The sequence below is a fragment of the Anguilla anguilla genome, chromosome 3 (genome assembly GCF_013347855.1).
Source record: "Anguilla anguilla isolate fAngAng1 chromosome 3, fAngAng1.pri, whole genome shotgun sequence".
NCBI lineage: Eukaryota > Metazoa > Chordata > Actinopteri > Anguilliformes > Anguillidae > Anguilla > Anguilla anguilla.
In genome coordinates this window covers 41,515,569-41,529,020 of record NC_049203.1, presented here as the reverse complement: position 1 = coordinate 41,529,020, position 13,452 = coordinate 41,515,569, and the positions used below count along the sequence as shown (strand labels likewise).

General features: G+C 40.0%; 1 protein-coding gene across 1 annotated transcript in view; it reads left to right on the top strand.

Moving 5' to 3' along the window:
* The first annotated feature begins 172 nt into the window (after positions 1-172).
* nr3c1 (nuclear receptor subfamily 3, group C, member 1 (glucocorticoid receptor)) overlaps positions 173-13,452 on the top strand; it is a 25,316-nt gene continuing 12,036 nt past the window's right edge. The window contains exons 1-4 of the mRNA XM_035408846.1: positions 173-357; positions 3,189-4,315; positions 11,834-12,000; positions 13,303-13,419. Of these exons, the coding sequence (XP_035264737.1) occupies positions 349-357; positions 3,189-4,315; positions 11,834-12,000; positions 13,303-13,419 (1,420 nt within the window). The 5' untranslated portion in view covers positions 173-348. The remainder of the gene's footprint in view (positions 358-3,188; positions 4,316-11,833; positions 12,001-13,302; positions 13,420-13,452) is intronic.

Sequence of the window (13,452 nt, the reverse complement as noted above, 5' to 3'; positions counted from 1 at the left end):
CAAATAACATCTTCCTGACATAGTACTTAGCCAACAGTCGCTAGCTAGCTACCGTTAGTGTGTGTCAAACTGGTTCAAACTGCCTAGCTATCGTTGCCTGCAGCACTATAATGACACTAGCCCCGTATTATGTTTTAAAGTGAGTGTTTGTGCAGGACCTTGAGGAGGAGGTAGGGCCTTAACGAGGAGGTGGAAAGCGCCACTTGGGCGCGAGTCCAGATAATTGCCTGGGACCTGTCGCCAGGCCAGCCTAGAACAAACAGCCTACAGCCCTGGCACATATTCCCTCTTCCTCCGTTTCCTTTTTCTACTTGGCGCCCATCAACCTCCCTGTCCTCTGATGCCATAATGACTCGGGTATGGAAAAGGTTGTATCAAGCAAGACAATTTTCCCATTTTTATTGCTTGCATGTGAGGTTGTCGTCAATATCACATTCAAACCTGGAGTCAGTTTTTATCCCTAGCAATTAGCTGGACTAGCACCTGAGTGGCACTTCATACCTCTGGAGGACGTTCCTGCACCAACATTTTTGACCCTGATATTTACAAATCTGCAATGTATCCCAATCCTCTCATTGCCCTTTCTACAATCGGCACGGCAGTTCTTAGGACTGTCTTGGCAAGATAACCTTTTGAACTGGAATTTTAAAAAATTGAATGAGGGATGCAGGGTCTGAAACAAACTTTTTGTTCACTGTGTCTGGTAGATGAAAAAATTTACCAGACACTTGGACATTTTACCAGACGCCTTTTTTTCACAGTATGAAAATGATAATCACAGAACCGCGCAGGCATGCTTTGTAAAACAATTTAAAACATCTTTATGACAGAATGGATTTCAGAATGCAATTAAATGGGCAAACAACAGTAATTAGCCTACAATACTTACTTTTTTTCCTTTAATCCAGGCAGGGCTACCAAAGTTAGAGCTACATCTCTAATAAAACGCATGTCACTCGAGTGTTGTTTTGACTTTTCGGAGATAGGCTATATAGACTGCAGTCAGCACAGAACACGACTTGAGCATCGAATACAAGCCATTCGCGACACTTGCCGTCAACAAGCTTTCTCTCTTCATTAAAAAAAAAGTTTATTTTATTAAACTCGCTTTGTTCTTCTTCATCATTATCATTTGTCTTCTATTCGACAGGTTTTTTACCCCAGTGATGTCGCCATATTTTTTTCAACAGCCAATTAAACGTTAGATAACTTTAGCTATGGCTTTCAGAAAAACGTATTAGCTTAAGTTAGATTACCACTTGTATTATTGTATGTAACATTAATTCAAATGTTACTGTTCAACTGCTTTAGAATGTTGAATTTTGTAGTGCATCGGTCCCGTTGTTGAAAAAGTAATGTAGGAACATGTATTGACCAATCAAATTGGAGTATTCAGCCAAGCCGTTTTATACAATTGGAATGGTAGGAATGCCATCCCGCCAAGCTCTGGCTTGGTGGGGCGGCATGCCCCTTATACAGTATGGTACAATACAGTGTCTAGAGTGCTGTAATGTAGTATAAGCACAGTCTAAACAGTGAAGTGCAATACGTGACAGGATAGTGCAGACAGAAACATTGTATAAACGTAATATATAAGCTTGTGTTGGGAAATACAGTTAATTGTGAATTTGGACAGTATGACACAGTACCAGTTAAAATGAGGAATGGGTTTCCAGACTGAGCCTCGCTTGTGACTGGACCACAAATAGTGATATAATGAGGCATAACAGTGACAACAGTTAGAATCAAATTCACAGTAAACTTTGTCTAATCTGGCTCTTGAAGTCTATGCACTACTGTAAATGCAGTGAGGCATTGTCTAGAGTTGACAGATGTTATGGCTATATGCTGCAGAAAAACTCCCAGAATTCTTCTTTTAGTATCTTAGCTAAGTTACATTCCCACAGAGATATCAATGGCTCTTTGGATATGCTGAATATTAATAATGCTCAAAATCTTGGGGATTGCTACTTTCAGAAGATTTCATGGTGTTGGGATAATTTTGGAATAATGGAATAGAACTGTTTCATTTTCCCATGGGGAACTTCAGATTAAGTAGTCAGCATGCAATACAATAAATCAAATTATTTACATATTGCATTAAGAAATAGCATTTAGAGAGTCCTTCATTTAAATCAGGAAACGCTAAAATATATTCAGACTAAATCATGAAATTAGATTAAACATTAAATGATCTGTGTTATTAATGAGGCAAACAATTGTTGGCACAAAACTTGAGTACTTCATCCTTTATCCTGATTGCAATGTCTCAAACGGATGATTCAGGGGATGTGAGAGAGAGCCCATTATACTTTCCCCTTTCTTGACTGTTCAAAGTTGTTTCATGGTTCTGTGTTGTCCTTTTGATCTTATTACATGGCAGTGTCATCCTGTCCAGCTTATTTTATCTGAGGTTATTTACAGAGCCAAACCAAGGAGTTAGGCTGAAGGTCAGTGCTTAAGTCAGATTAATATTTATATACAGAGCTCCTTACCTGAAAATAAAAAGGGACCTTGGAATATTTAACTTTTTTTGCAATTACCTTTTTTGCAAAGGAGGCAAAATTGTTGTCTAATCGACAGCAGTTTGGCCAGGTGATTTGTTGAGACCCCAAAAGCACCGTAATGAATGTTGAAAACAGCAGCATATGTTTTGACGAATGGGAGCAGTTGTCGAGATTAAAAGACCAACAAATGTGGGACAAAATCTTTAATTGGTTTCATTGTAGTTACCATTTATCTTATACTGGGAAGTGAGACAGAAGAACATAAATGAAAAGAGAGGGTGGGAGGCTTGCAGGAGGAGGCCTGAATTTGCACCCAGGTGGGCCTCTCCAACTGTAAATCATACCACAGCCAATATAGATTTCTAAAATTGGCTGCTCAACCGCATGAGTGAAAATTTGGCAGGACAAGACCACCAAGGGTTTGAGGTTTCTGGACATATTTTGCTTTGTTTCTCCCGATTCCTAATAAAATCTGAATTTTTAAAAGAGTTCAGGGTTTAATAAAGTTCAGTTAAAAGAAATGATATCATTGGAATGGTGGACTACTTTTCTCGGGTTCGTATAGGTAACCACGCATTAGTTTTGATGGCAAACATGGTGTCACTTACACACGCTGCAGCACTGCATCAGTTTCAGATGTATGCATCTTTTTGTAAAGCTTGTTATTTCTCTTTCCCACAGGCTCAAAACATGGATCATGATGGACTGAAACATAGCAATAAGCAGGATGAAAGTTTGACCCTTGTGAATTACAGTGATAGAGGAGCAGAGGGAGCCTTTCAGAGTGGTGTGAGCAACACCACGCTGGTAGCTGCCAGCTCGGCGGAGCCTCAGAGCAAACTGCAGCCTGTGTCTGGAGAAGTCTCCAATGGAATGGGCAGCAATAACCCTCAGGAAGAGTTCACCGCCATGTCAACCTCCATGGGACTCTATGTGGAGGAGCCAGACTCTAAAGCCATTGGGAACGACCAGAGAATGCAGCTTCAGCAATCTCCTGGCCTTTTTATGCTAGGGGAGAACTTGACTCGCTTAGAAGCGAGCATTGCAGACTTTAATCGCTCCACCTCTTCCATGGATTCCCTGATAGGTGGAGCGGACCCCAGTCTGTTCCCTTTGAAAACTGAGGATTTCTCTCCCATGGACAGGGGGGAGATGGACTTGGAGCAGGACACCTTTGAGCATGTTGGGCGGGACTCAGATTTGAGCCAAAAGCTCTTCAATGATAATACTCTTGACCTTTTACAGGATTTTGAATTGGCAGGCTCTCCTTCACAGCTGAACGAGTTCTATGTTGGCGACGATGCTGCACTTCTCTCCTCCCTGGGCGTTGATGATTCCCTATTGGGAGACATTAGCATAATGAAGCAAAGCAAACCAGTTGCCTGTGGCAATGGAAACAGCTGTACGAATGTGAATGGCGCAGACCAGCAGCAGGATAAGAGTGAGCCGGTGGTCAAGATGGAGAAGGATGCATACATCCAGCTGTGCACTCCAGGGGTGATCAAGCAGGAGAAGGAGAGCAAGCGCTACTGCCAAATGAGCGGCTCAGACGTGCCCAGCCTCCTCAGTTCCTCAGTTTCGGATTGTGCCATCAGCACCACGGAAGGACAAAGCTGCCCTTTTGGAGTTAATGCTTCTGTAGTCACTGTGCAGCAGCAGGACCAGAAGCCTGTGTTCAACCTGTACCCGGCACTGTCCGCTGTCGGAGAGAGTTGGAATAGGGGCCAAGGGTTCGGGGAGACCACTGGAATACAAAGGGCAAGGGAAACCCAATCTGGTTCTTCACCTTTCCCTGTTAACTTCATCAGGTAAGAAATGACAATGATTGGGCTTAATATTTCAGTGTAGCATGTTACGGTTTGACGTCCTTAGTAGTGAGACGCTGCTGCTATGAATGTTGGGACATGCTTTGGCCAATGAAAATGCTGAGTGGCAGTTAACTTTGAATGACTTTGGAAAACAACTAGCCACAGTGGCTGGTGAGCCAAAAAGTTAATGTCAATCTCTGCTTCTACTGTCTGTGATTGACAAAAACACGTCACATGATCACATGGAAGCTGTAAGACCTTGCTGCAGATCGGCGGTTTTATGAATTCCTAATGGATATGTAGTGATGTTATTTTTTTTTTTGGTAGCATTTCATGTGGCCCCTGAAGGTTGGTGTTTACTACTGCATGAGGTATGATTAAAGAGATTTAAAAAAAGAATGAAAGCCGATAGGGCGCATGGTGGTAATGGTTGTTGCTATGTACTATGTAATGTAATTACTACGCTTATAAAATTATCTATGGTTTATTGCCCAGGCCTATTGAATTTCTAATATGGAATTCCTTTATTAAATATAATCATCCCGTGCAAGTATTGCTTGATAAATGCAAGAGAACAATAAGTTAGATCATCAGTTTGCAGGAAAACTAAACTGAGCCTGTTAAAAAACTGTGACTCAGAAAGTGGGTTTTCAGAATGATTTGCAGTTAGAAACTGCGAGCACTCTGTGAGCTGAAAGCCTATGGTGACTTTCAAACTTGGTTCATTTGGAGTGGATTTTCCTCAACCATGGCGCATGTACCCCCTTTCAGAGTAGAAGGGCAAAGCATGTGTAAAATAACTGTGAAAATAAATGAGAACGGTAAAAGGCTAGTTTATAAATGATAAAAACCTCAAGAACACAGTAGACAAGTTAAAAATAGTAGTATAAATAAATAATAAAAATGGATACATAAATAAAAATAAATTAAAACCAGACTATAGTAACAAAACGTGTAAAATAAGGCAGCACTTTATGAGAACAGCTATAGAAAAAAACATTTAAGAAGAATGTTAAGTTGTCATAAAGGCAAGATGAAAAATAATTCAATGAAGAAACGGTAGGCCCTATGTCTGTAATCAGAGTTGTTCTAATTAAAAGCCAAGGTAAAACTATGGGTCCTCAGTTGTTTAAAAGTATTCACTGAGCTTTCCTGTCTGATTTATAATGGTAGAGTCAGGTGTTCAGTCATGGTGCATGAAGATAAAGAGACTTTTTTGTGTTTTCTTTGGGTATTCTGTGTAAGCGGACCTTAGCAGATCTGAATGCTTGACTAAGAACATATTCAGACAGGCAGTCTTAGATGTCTGCCGGTGCCAACTCATTAAGAGCTTTAATATATTAACAAAACCTCTAAAATACAGACATTTATTGAAAAATTGAGAAATTCTCAGTCAAAAAATAAAACTAAAATCCTGAGCACAATAGCAACAGACAGGCTTAATTCCCAATAGCTCTGCATTATATGTAGGAAAATGCAAGAAATGATGATACAAGTTGTGTTGTATCCCCTACTACAAGGCTGATTTCCCAGGAGAGAGAAAAGGCTGTTATTAAGAAGTAAAATATCCCAAATATGCTTAAAGATAGGCCTACAGGTTATTTGTCAAAAGCACTCAAGTTTGCTGACTGCTTCTAACCTTGTTTACATGAGTCACCGCTTGGGTTTTTCTGACAGCAAATCTAAGCGAAGTTTCCGAGAACTCGTATTATCCAGAGATTCCACCTGTAAAAAAACTCAGATTCACTGGAATGCGTCAATGTAGGCCTACATTAATGAAACTAAGGGAAAATCTGAAAGTAAAACTCTGGATGCCAGCATAACAGGGTGAAATGACTCATGGGCATCCCCCAGTGGCTTGTTAAAAGCAGCTGTTCCCAGTAGCATTAGTGCTTTCCAAAGGTGATGTGCCACACAACCAACAAGCTTAACCTCTTGGCGCAAAGCCCCTAGTGGTCAGCACGCCGGCATGCCGAGATTACTAAACTCAAACATTCGGTGCTACTGCAACCAAAGTCTGAGTTAAAAACAGAAACGCGTTGTTTTAGTTTCATTAGTAGACGATACACGACAACTATGCCGAAAACAGAGTTTCGCAGACCCACTATTGTCGCTCTGGTTCGTTCATTTAACACGCACCCCCTCCCTGCAGTCTCATCTACAAAACACCCCCCACCCTTGACATAATGGACAATATTGTCTATCTTGGCATTTATAAAAATATTCTTTCACCACTAAAAAATCATATTCCGTCATAGCAACAAGATAAACCCGACAGTAGCCCTAAGATATGCCTATACAGCAGTGAAAACGCTGCTCACTGAATAACGAAATAAACGAGAAAATATTTTTTAAAATGATACCATGTCATTCTACAGTCAATATCTGGGACTAAATATTGAATAAATATACAACCTTACTGTTGGTTTCGCATGTAGAGATGTCCCTTTTGAGACTGCGTGGTCATATTGTCTTGGACAATCCATTTGGGAAAACGTGCATTTGTGATGCCTGGGTATCTTCCAAAATAGCTGTGCGCAATACCACACCTGTTTACAGTGTCGTCGCCCTTTTTAGTACAGTCTGGCTTGATTGACAATTCAGTTATTCAGTAGGTGAGAGTATAAGCTTTCTAACGATGTAGCCTATAACATGTCTAATTCTGCTTTTGGAATAGCGTTTTATAGGTCAGCGTAACAGAAAATATTCTTAGCATCGCATTCACTTACGCATTCACTCTGTGTTAGCAGAAAAATACTCTGCACCTAACGAAACGTGGTTAACGATATTTCGTAATTTCTTGGAAAATACTATTGTTATTGAGTGGCTTGGTGACATTTTCACTTACAAGCTCTATCGGCAAGGATTGGCAAAATTTGGCTTGTGCGCTAAGGGGTTAAAGGGCTTGATAGGCGGTAGAGTCCAGAGATGGAAAAGAAAGTGGAAAAGATAGAAAGTTTGTACTTGTTGAGGGTTTTTCAGTATTTTTTAAATTTGGCTGAAGCTTGGTTAACGATTTCATGGAAATTCTAAATTCTTAGTTTGAAACGGTATATAATTAACATCTCAATTTTGACATTACAAGGGGCCAAATGAGGACTGAAAGTGAGGTCACTTCTAGTGATTAGCCTAGATCAGAAATTTGATTCACAACTTCGGACCATAAGGTTGCATTAGAATAGAGCTACCCAACCCAGTTCCTGTAGGTTTTACATTACATTACATTACATTACAGGCATTTGGCAGACGCTCTTATCCAGAGCGACATGCAACAAAGTGTATAACCATAACCAGGAACAAGTATGACGAAACCCCTAGAGAGAAGTACCGGTCCAAGTGCAGGGAACAACCGCATAGTTCAACTTGGACCCTGAAGGTTAAACTGATTAACGCTAACAATGAGAACGGCAACAACGCAGTCTATGGAAAAAATACAAGCAGTAGTTAAGACAGTTAATGCACCTAAGTCACCTACGAAACAGCTTACAGTCATTTACAGGGGGGTAGGGAGGGATGGGGAGAGGTGCAGCCTGAAGAGGTGAGTCTTCAGTCGTCGTCTGAAATGGGTCAGTGTCTCAGCTGTTCTGACCTCCACAGGGAGGTCATTCCACCATCGTGGGGCCAGAACAGACAGGAGACGTGTTCTGGAAGTGCAGGTGCGAAGAGGGGGAGGTGCTAGGCGTCCTGAGGTAGCAGAACGGAGGGATCTGGCTGGCAGGTTTTCACTCCAACCCTAACAAAGTACATCTTATTCAACTGCTAAAGATCTTGTTGAGATACTGATTAGTAGAATGGCGTGCAAAATTAAGTTTGGAATGACAGCCTTAAGGATTGTTGATCTCCAGGACCAGGGTTGGGCAGCCCTGCAGTAGAACATTTTCCTTTGCAAAAATCTCTTGGTCTTTTGCATTTTAAATTAGGCCCATCCCCTGTAGATTTCTTTCATTACTTTGCTTATGCCATTACTGCCCCTGATTAGTTCTGATTGCCAGTGCTTACTTCGTGACATGATGCAACTTGTGTTTTTTAATGCTTATATACAGTGCATAGGTGAAATGATATATAGGCAATCCAGGAGGTTAACCTCGTGTGTCTGCCAAGATGTGACAACACAGGTGCATTGTCATATGACGTAGCCTACATAGTGGGGCTGTCAAACTCACAATTGGAATGCTATTCGAATTGTGCGGGGTGGGGGGAATGACAGTCAAGTCGAAAATTAGCCTAACATTCGAATGTGAAAGAAAAAAATGCAGCTTGCCTTACTGAGCTGTCTTCTTTGCAATTTGTTATGTTAAACCAAAAATAAATCTGCCGGATCATATGGGTAGTTTCTATGATGTTACTTGATGGACACGGCACTCATTTAATCCCTGGTTTGGAAATAAGTCTTTTCTTTCGCTGGGAATATAAGAGATGGTCCCCGACCTTTTCGCTAGTTGATCATCTGGTGTTTTTGGCAAATAGGCCTAACATGCAGGCCTGACATTGGCATAACATGCTTAACCAGTTTTACCCTTTTCGTTTTCCACGCTAGCATTTTGGGTGTTCTAGCATTCTGACAGGATAACGTTAAAACTACGCTAATATTGGGTCCCCCTCCAAAAAATAAAGAAGGTACTTTCCAGTTTTTAATGGCACTTTATTGTAAATTATCCATTCAGCTTGGGGTTGACATAAGTGGCCATTACACATGCAGGCAAAAAGATTAAAATGAGCAACAGTTTTATTTATTTTTAATTACATATTTTTAGCTATGCTTTTCGTTAGGACATAAAATTGCCTGACATTTTAATCTTTTTGCCTTGCATGTGTACTTTCTTGCCACTTAGCTATGTAAACCCCTGATCAGGATCACAATTCTTTAGTCACATTTCTCAAAATTGTCTGCCTTAATTTCATTTAGACAAAATGATTATAAAAGTTTACTGTATGTAGATTAGGGATGTGAACAACATGTTCCTGACCATCATCTAGTTGCTGTCTGAATCCGATTAATTGTTTTTTTACTGTTTGATGTAGGATACAACTAGGCTAATAAAAACGTGCCACTACTTCACTCAGTGTGGATCACAAAATTAAAATATTAAAAAAAAAATTAAGAATAAGCATTGCTATATTTTTTCCACAATGATTGTATGCTGCTTCGCACACTGCACTGGTATACACACAACCCAGTCTTCAATGAACTGGCAAGTTATAGGCTAGTCATATAAGACTCAGTATAGTTAGTGCTGTCTGCAATTAGATGGTTATCACAGCGTTGTCGAACTTGGAATGGTACGGAGACAGGCGGCAGTTTCCCCTACATTCAGGTCAAGCTGCGGTGGGTTTTGGCGCAACAGTGCACCGCACAGGAACAGAAACAAAGCCTGCTTTTCTGCATTCACGAGAGAGAGTATAGTGGAGTCCATTTTTCTCTCTGCCCTTGATTATGGGGACAGTTTATAAGCATCCAGATGCTTCTACCCTCAAGCCTTTGATGCTGTTTACGATACAGCTCTATTTACAATTGGCAGCGTTTGGTACACGTCACTGCATCTTGTATAAAAAAGTAGGTTGGCCCTCTCTTTCCAGAAGGTTTTTTTTAATTAATTAATTAATTTATTTATTTATTTCTAAAGCCCTTTTTTGTAAACTACCCCTTTATCTGTCATCACTTTTGGTTTAGAATTGCAGAAATCACTACACACATTCTCAGGACTGCCTAATGCTCCATGTAGCCTACCTCAAGCTAACACAGAACTTGGGAAAACGGCTTTTAAATTCTATGCTCCTCATACTGCAAAAAAATACAGAAACTTGATTATTTTAACACTAGGAAAATTTAACTGAACCTTGTGAATTTGGATTGTAATTGTTTCAATTGATGCTTGTTATTATTTCTTTTCATTTTCTAATATTTTTGAAAATTCTTCTTGATTTTATTGTACCTCGGCACCATTGCAAACGAGGGTCCCAGCCTCAATGTGTCACTGAGCATGTTAAATAAATAAAATAAAATAAATAAATATTCAGGCTTAATTAACAAATGCCAGTAGGTCCCAAATCCCTTCACCTTTTACCATGCTTACTGGTTACCAGTCTAGCAATTAAATCTGTTGTGGTTTCAGCTGGACAGCTGCCACACTGGATGTTTAGGTCTTAGGTGGGTTAGTGTTGTAGATGTCGAAGTGTGGTAAGCAAATTTGGCAGCACATATTTTGCACTGAGCAGTGTTACCGTTGAGCTTTTCAAAATCATTCCACATGCAGCAGTCTTGCAAGCTGGCCATCTTTTCAACTGATGGCAAGTAACGTTAAAGTGAATGACAAGCCCTGCCTCTATTACCTATCTATAGCAGTAGCCTAGGTAACATTGGTGATCTTTTATTTTGAATGGGTTGAGAATTTTAGAAAAAAAGGATTTTGGATATTTAACATTAGACATAGCTTGCAACTGGCAATTAACGAATCAACAAATTCACTGTTCACATCCCTAATGTTGATCTTAAAAGCCATCTCAAATGTTCATGAACCCCCCCACCCCCCACTTGACTACGTTCATGTTTATGTTCAGATAAAATGTACCTGTGCTAGATATGTCTCTTTGTATTGGTTTTCATCTTGTGGACATGAAATTAACATAGCCCCAAGAGTTTTTGACATGTAATACAACATATAAAATTGTCATATTTTGGAATATAGCCTATTCAAAGTATGTTTTTTTTTTTTTTGGAATATTATTTTTGGCCAATGTTGACAGCCCTAGTACATAGCAGTGTAGCAAGGCTTTGCCCACCAAAACCTGTTAATTTACTTTGATTTTATAGATTACTGAAATTGAAAACAAAAAAATTCATGATAATCATGAGGCACAGGAATCATTTATTGATTAGTCACTCACAAATTAATATCTTCTGTCTGGCCTGAGGTCCAGTATCATTCTTCCTCTCCCTGATAAAATGTGTTTTTTTATAACATGAGACCTTAGACTGTCAGCAGAAATGAATAGCGAGTGTGTTTTCACACACAATCCAGCAATGTTAACTGCTCTCAGCCATGACCTATTTTCTGTCTGTCTAACGTCAGAGCTGCATAGAGAAAAGGAAGCTCAACAGAATGCCACTGGAATTATTTTAAGACTTAAAATGGGAATAGCGATTCTTAATAGCCATTAACTATTAAATGCAGATTTTATCCTGTCATGCACAGCAGCAAGGAAAAAACCGTTTTTGGAATTTTGGAAGTAATTTCATCTGTGTTTTTATATTCACCACTATTATTGTTGAATATTTCCTAATCTTGCCAGAGAGTAAAATGAGTCTGTAATGTGCATTACATTGTGATGATTTGTATTTTATTTATTTTTTTTGTATTCGAATGTAAAAAAATAAAATAAAATAAAAAATCTCCCTATGGTAATTTCAATGGATCTTGCTGACCCTTTAACCATATTACTGTATGTTTTGTAAACAAATGGCTCAGAGTCTGCTAGTATGTTATTTTGAAGCCTTTCCTCTCTTTTAATGTATTTCAGTTCTGCAGCCAGAACAGCTGTCGGCGGCTCTACACCTTCCGCTCCCGGAAAGCCAAGTGGTCCAGCTCACAAAATATGCCTTGTGTGCTCAGACGAAGCTTCAGGCTGCCATTACGGGGTCCTCACCTGCGGGAGCTGCAAAGTGTTCTTCAAGAGGGCTGTTGAAGGTGAGCTTTAGACACATGCACCAAAACACAGTTCAGAGCTTTTCTCCCTTCCTCTGATACCATCTATTGAACCCTTTGATTTGAATGCTCAGAGCCTCTCCTGTGAACTGGTAGACCTCATTGAAAGGAAGCACGAAACAGACGACAGCATCAGTTCTTACAATACTTGGATTTTTGTGGATTTAGTAACAGGTCTTCAGTATTAAGGATTATGCTGACATAATATTCACAGATGTGTTGCATTACCTATACCCTATTGCTGAAGTGGATCACTAGCAAATTTGTAGCCTGTAAAATGTTAATTTACAAAATTGCAGCTTGATAGTGTTTGCCAAGCTTAGCTATGTTTTCAGTACATCACAATGACTGGCTGACTTGCTTTACAGTGCATTTGTGACTGCATTAGCTGGTTTCAGGCTTAAGTGCTTTTTTGTGCAGTGCAACAGTACCTTAAGCAGTAATCAAATATTGCAGAATGTAGCCTAATTGAGATGAGAAACATGGGGGGGGGGTATGTGGCCTTGAATCCTCTTAAATTTTGGATTTCCTTTGCACATTGCCAGGTACATTTTAAAATATAATTTTCTGGGGGCTGCTGGCCAGCTCATCCTTTTAAGGCACTGTGCTAGTGCATGAATAGGCCTCACAGTTTAGTATTGAATCTGGTCTGTGCCAGTGCCACCTGAGTAGCAGCCTTGCAGGACAACTCTCCATTGGTAATAGCAGCACCCGGGGATGGGAGGGTTTCAGTCAGATGGATAATCAGACTAAAATATGAAACTTGCATGAAATTGATCTTCTGTGTTGGCTAACCAAATTAGTTTAAACTGAAGGTCTGCAGGTTTAGCGGCATGATTTGGATTTCTGCTAAATCCCCAACAAAAGTTAAAATGTAGATTTTTTGGAGTAAGATGGTAATAATATCGGCTATCATGGTTATTAAGTCAAGCTAGTGTGTGAATATGAATGCTTAGCTTCATGTGGATGGAACTAAGGGCATCTGCATCCAACAGATTCAATTTATTAGTCTACTTGTTTTGCCAGGTGGATAACATTACTGCTTTTGACACATCTGCTGCTGCAGAATTATTAACCGTTTATCTCACAGGAGCTCCTGGTTTATTGGGACGTTTTGTTTTTGTGCAACCAAGTAAAGTTTATTTGAACCATAAGACCAATAACTTGTACTGAAAATTCAGCCCTTGTACATCAAGCACTGTGCCCCAAATGTTGATGGGAAGGTGGCATTGTGGAGTGTGGAATGTTATATTTGATGAATCCGTTCTTACATCTGTTCTGTAGGACAGCACAATTACCTGTGTGCAGGGAGAAACGATTGCATCATTGACAAGATCCGCAGAAAAAACTGCCCAGCTTGCCGTTTCCGCAAGTGTCTGCAAGCGGGAATGAACCTCGAAGGTGAGTGCTTCTTCCTGTCAGTGGGCTGCGGTC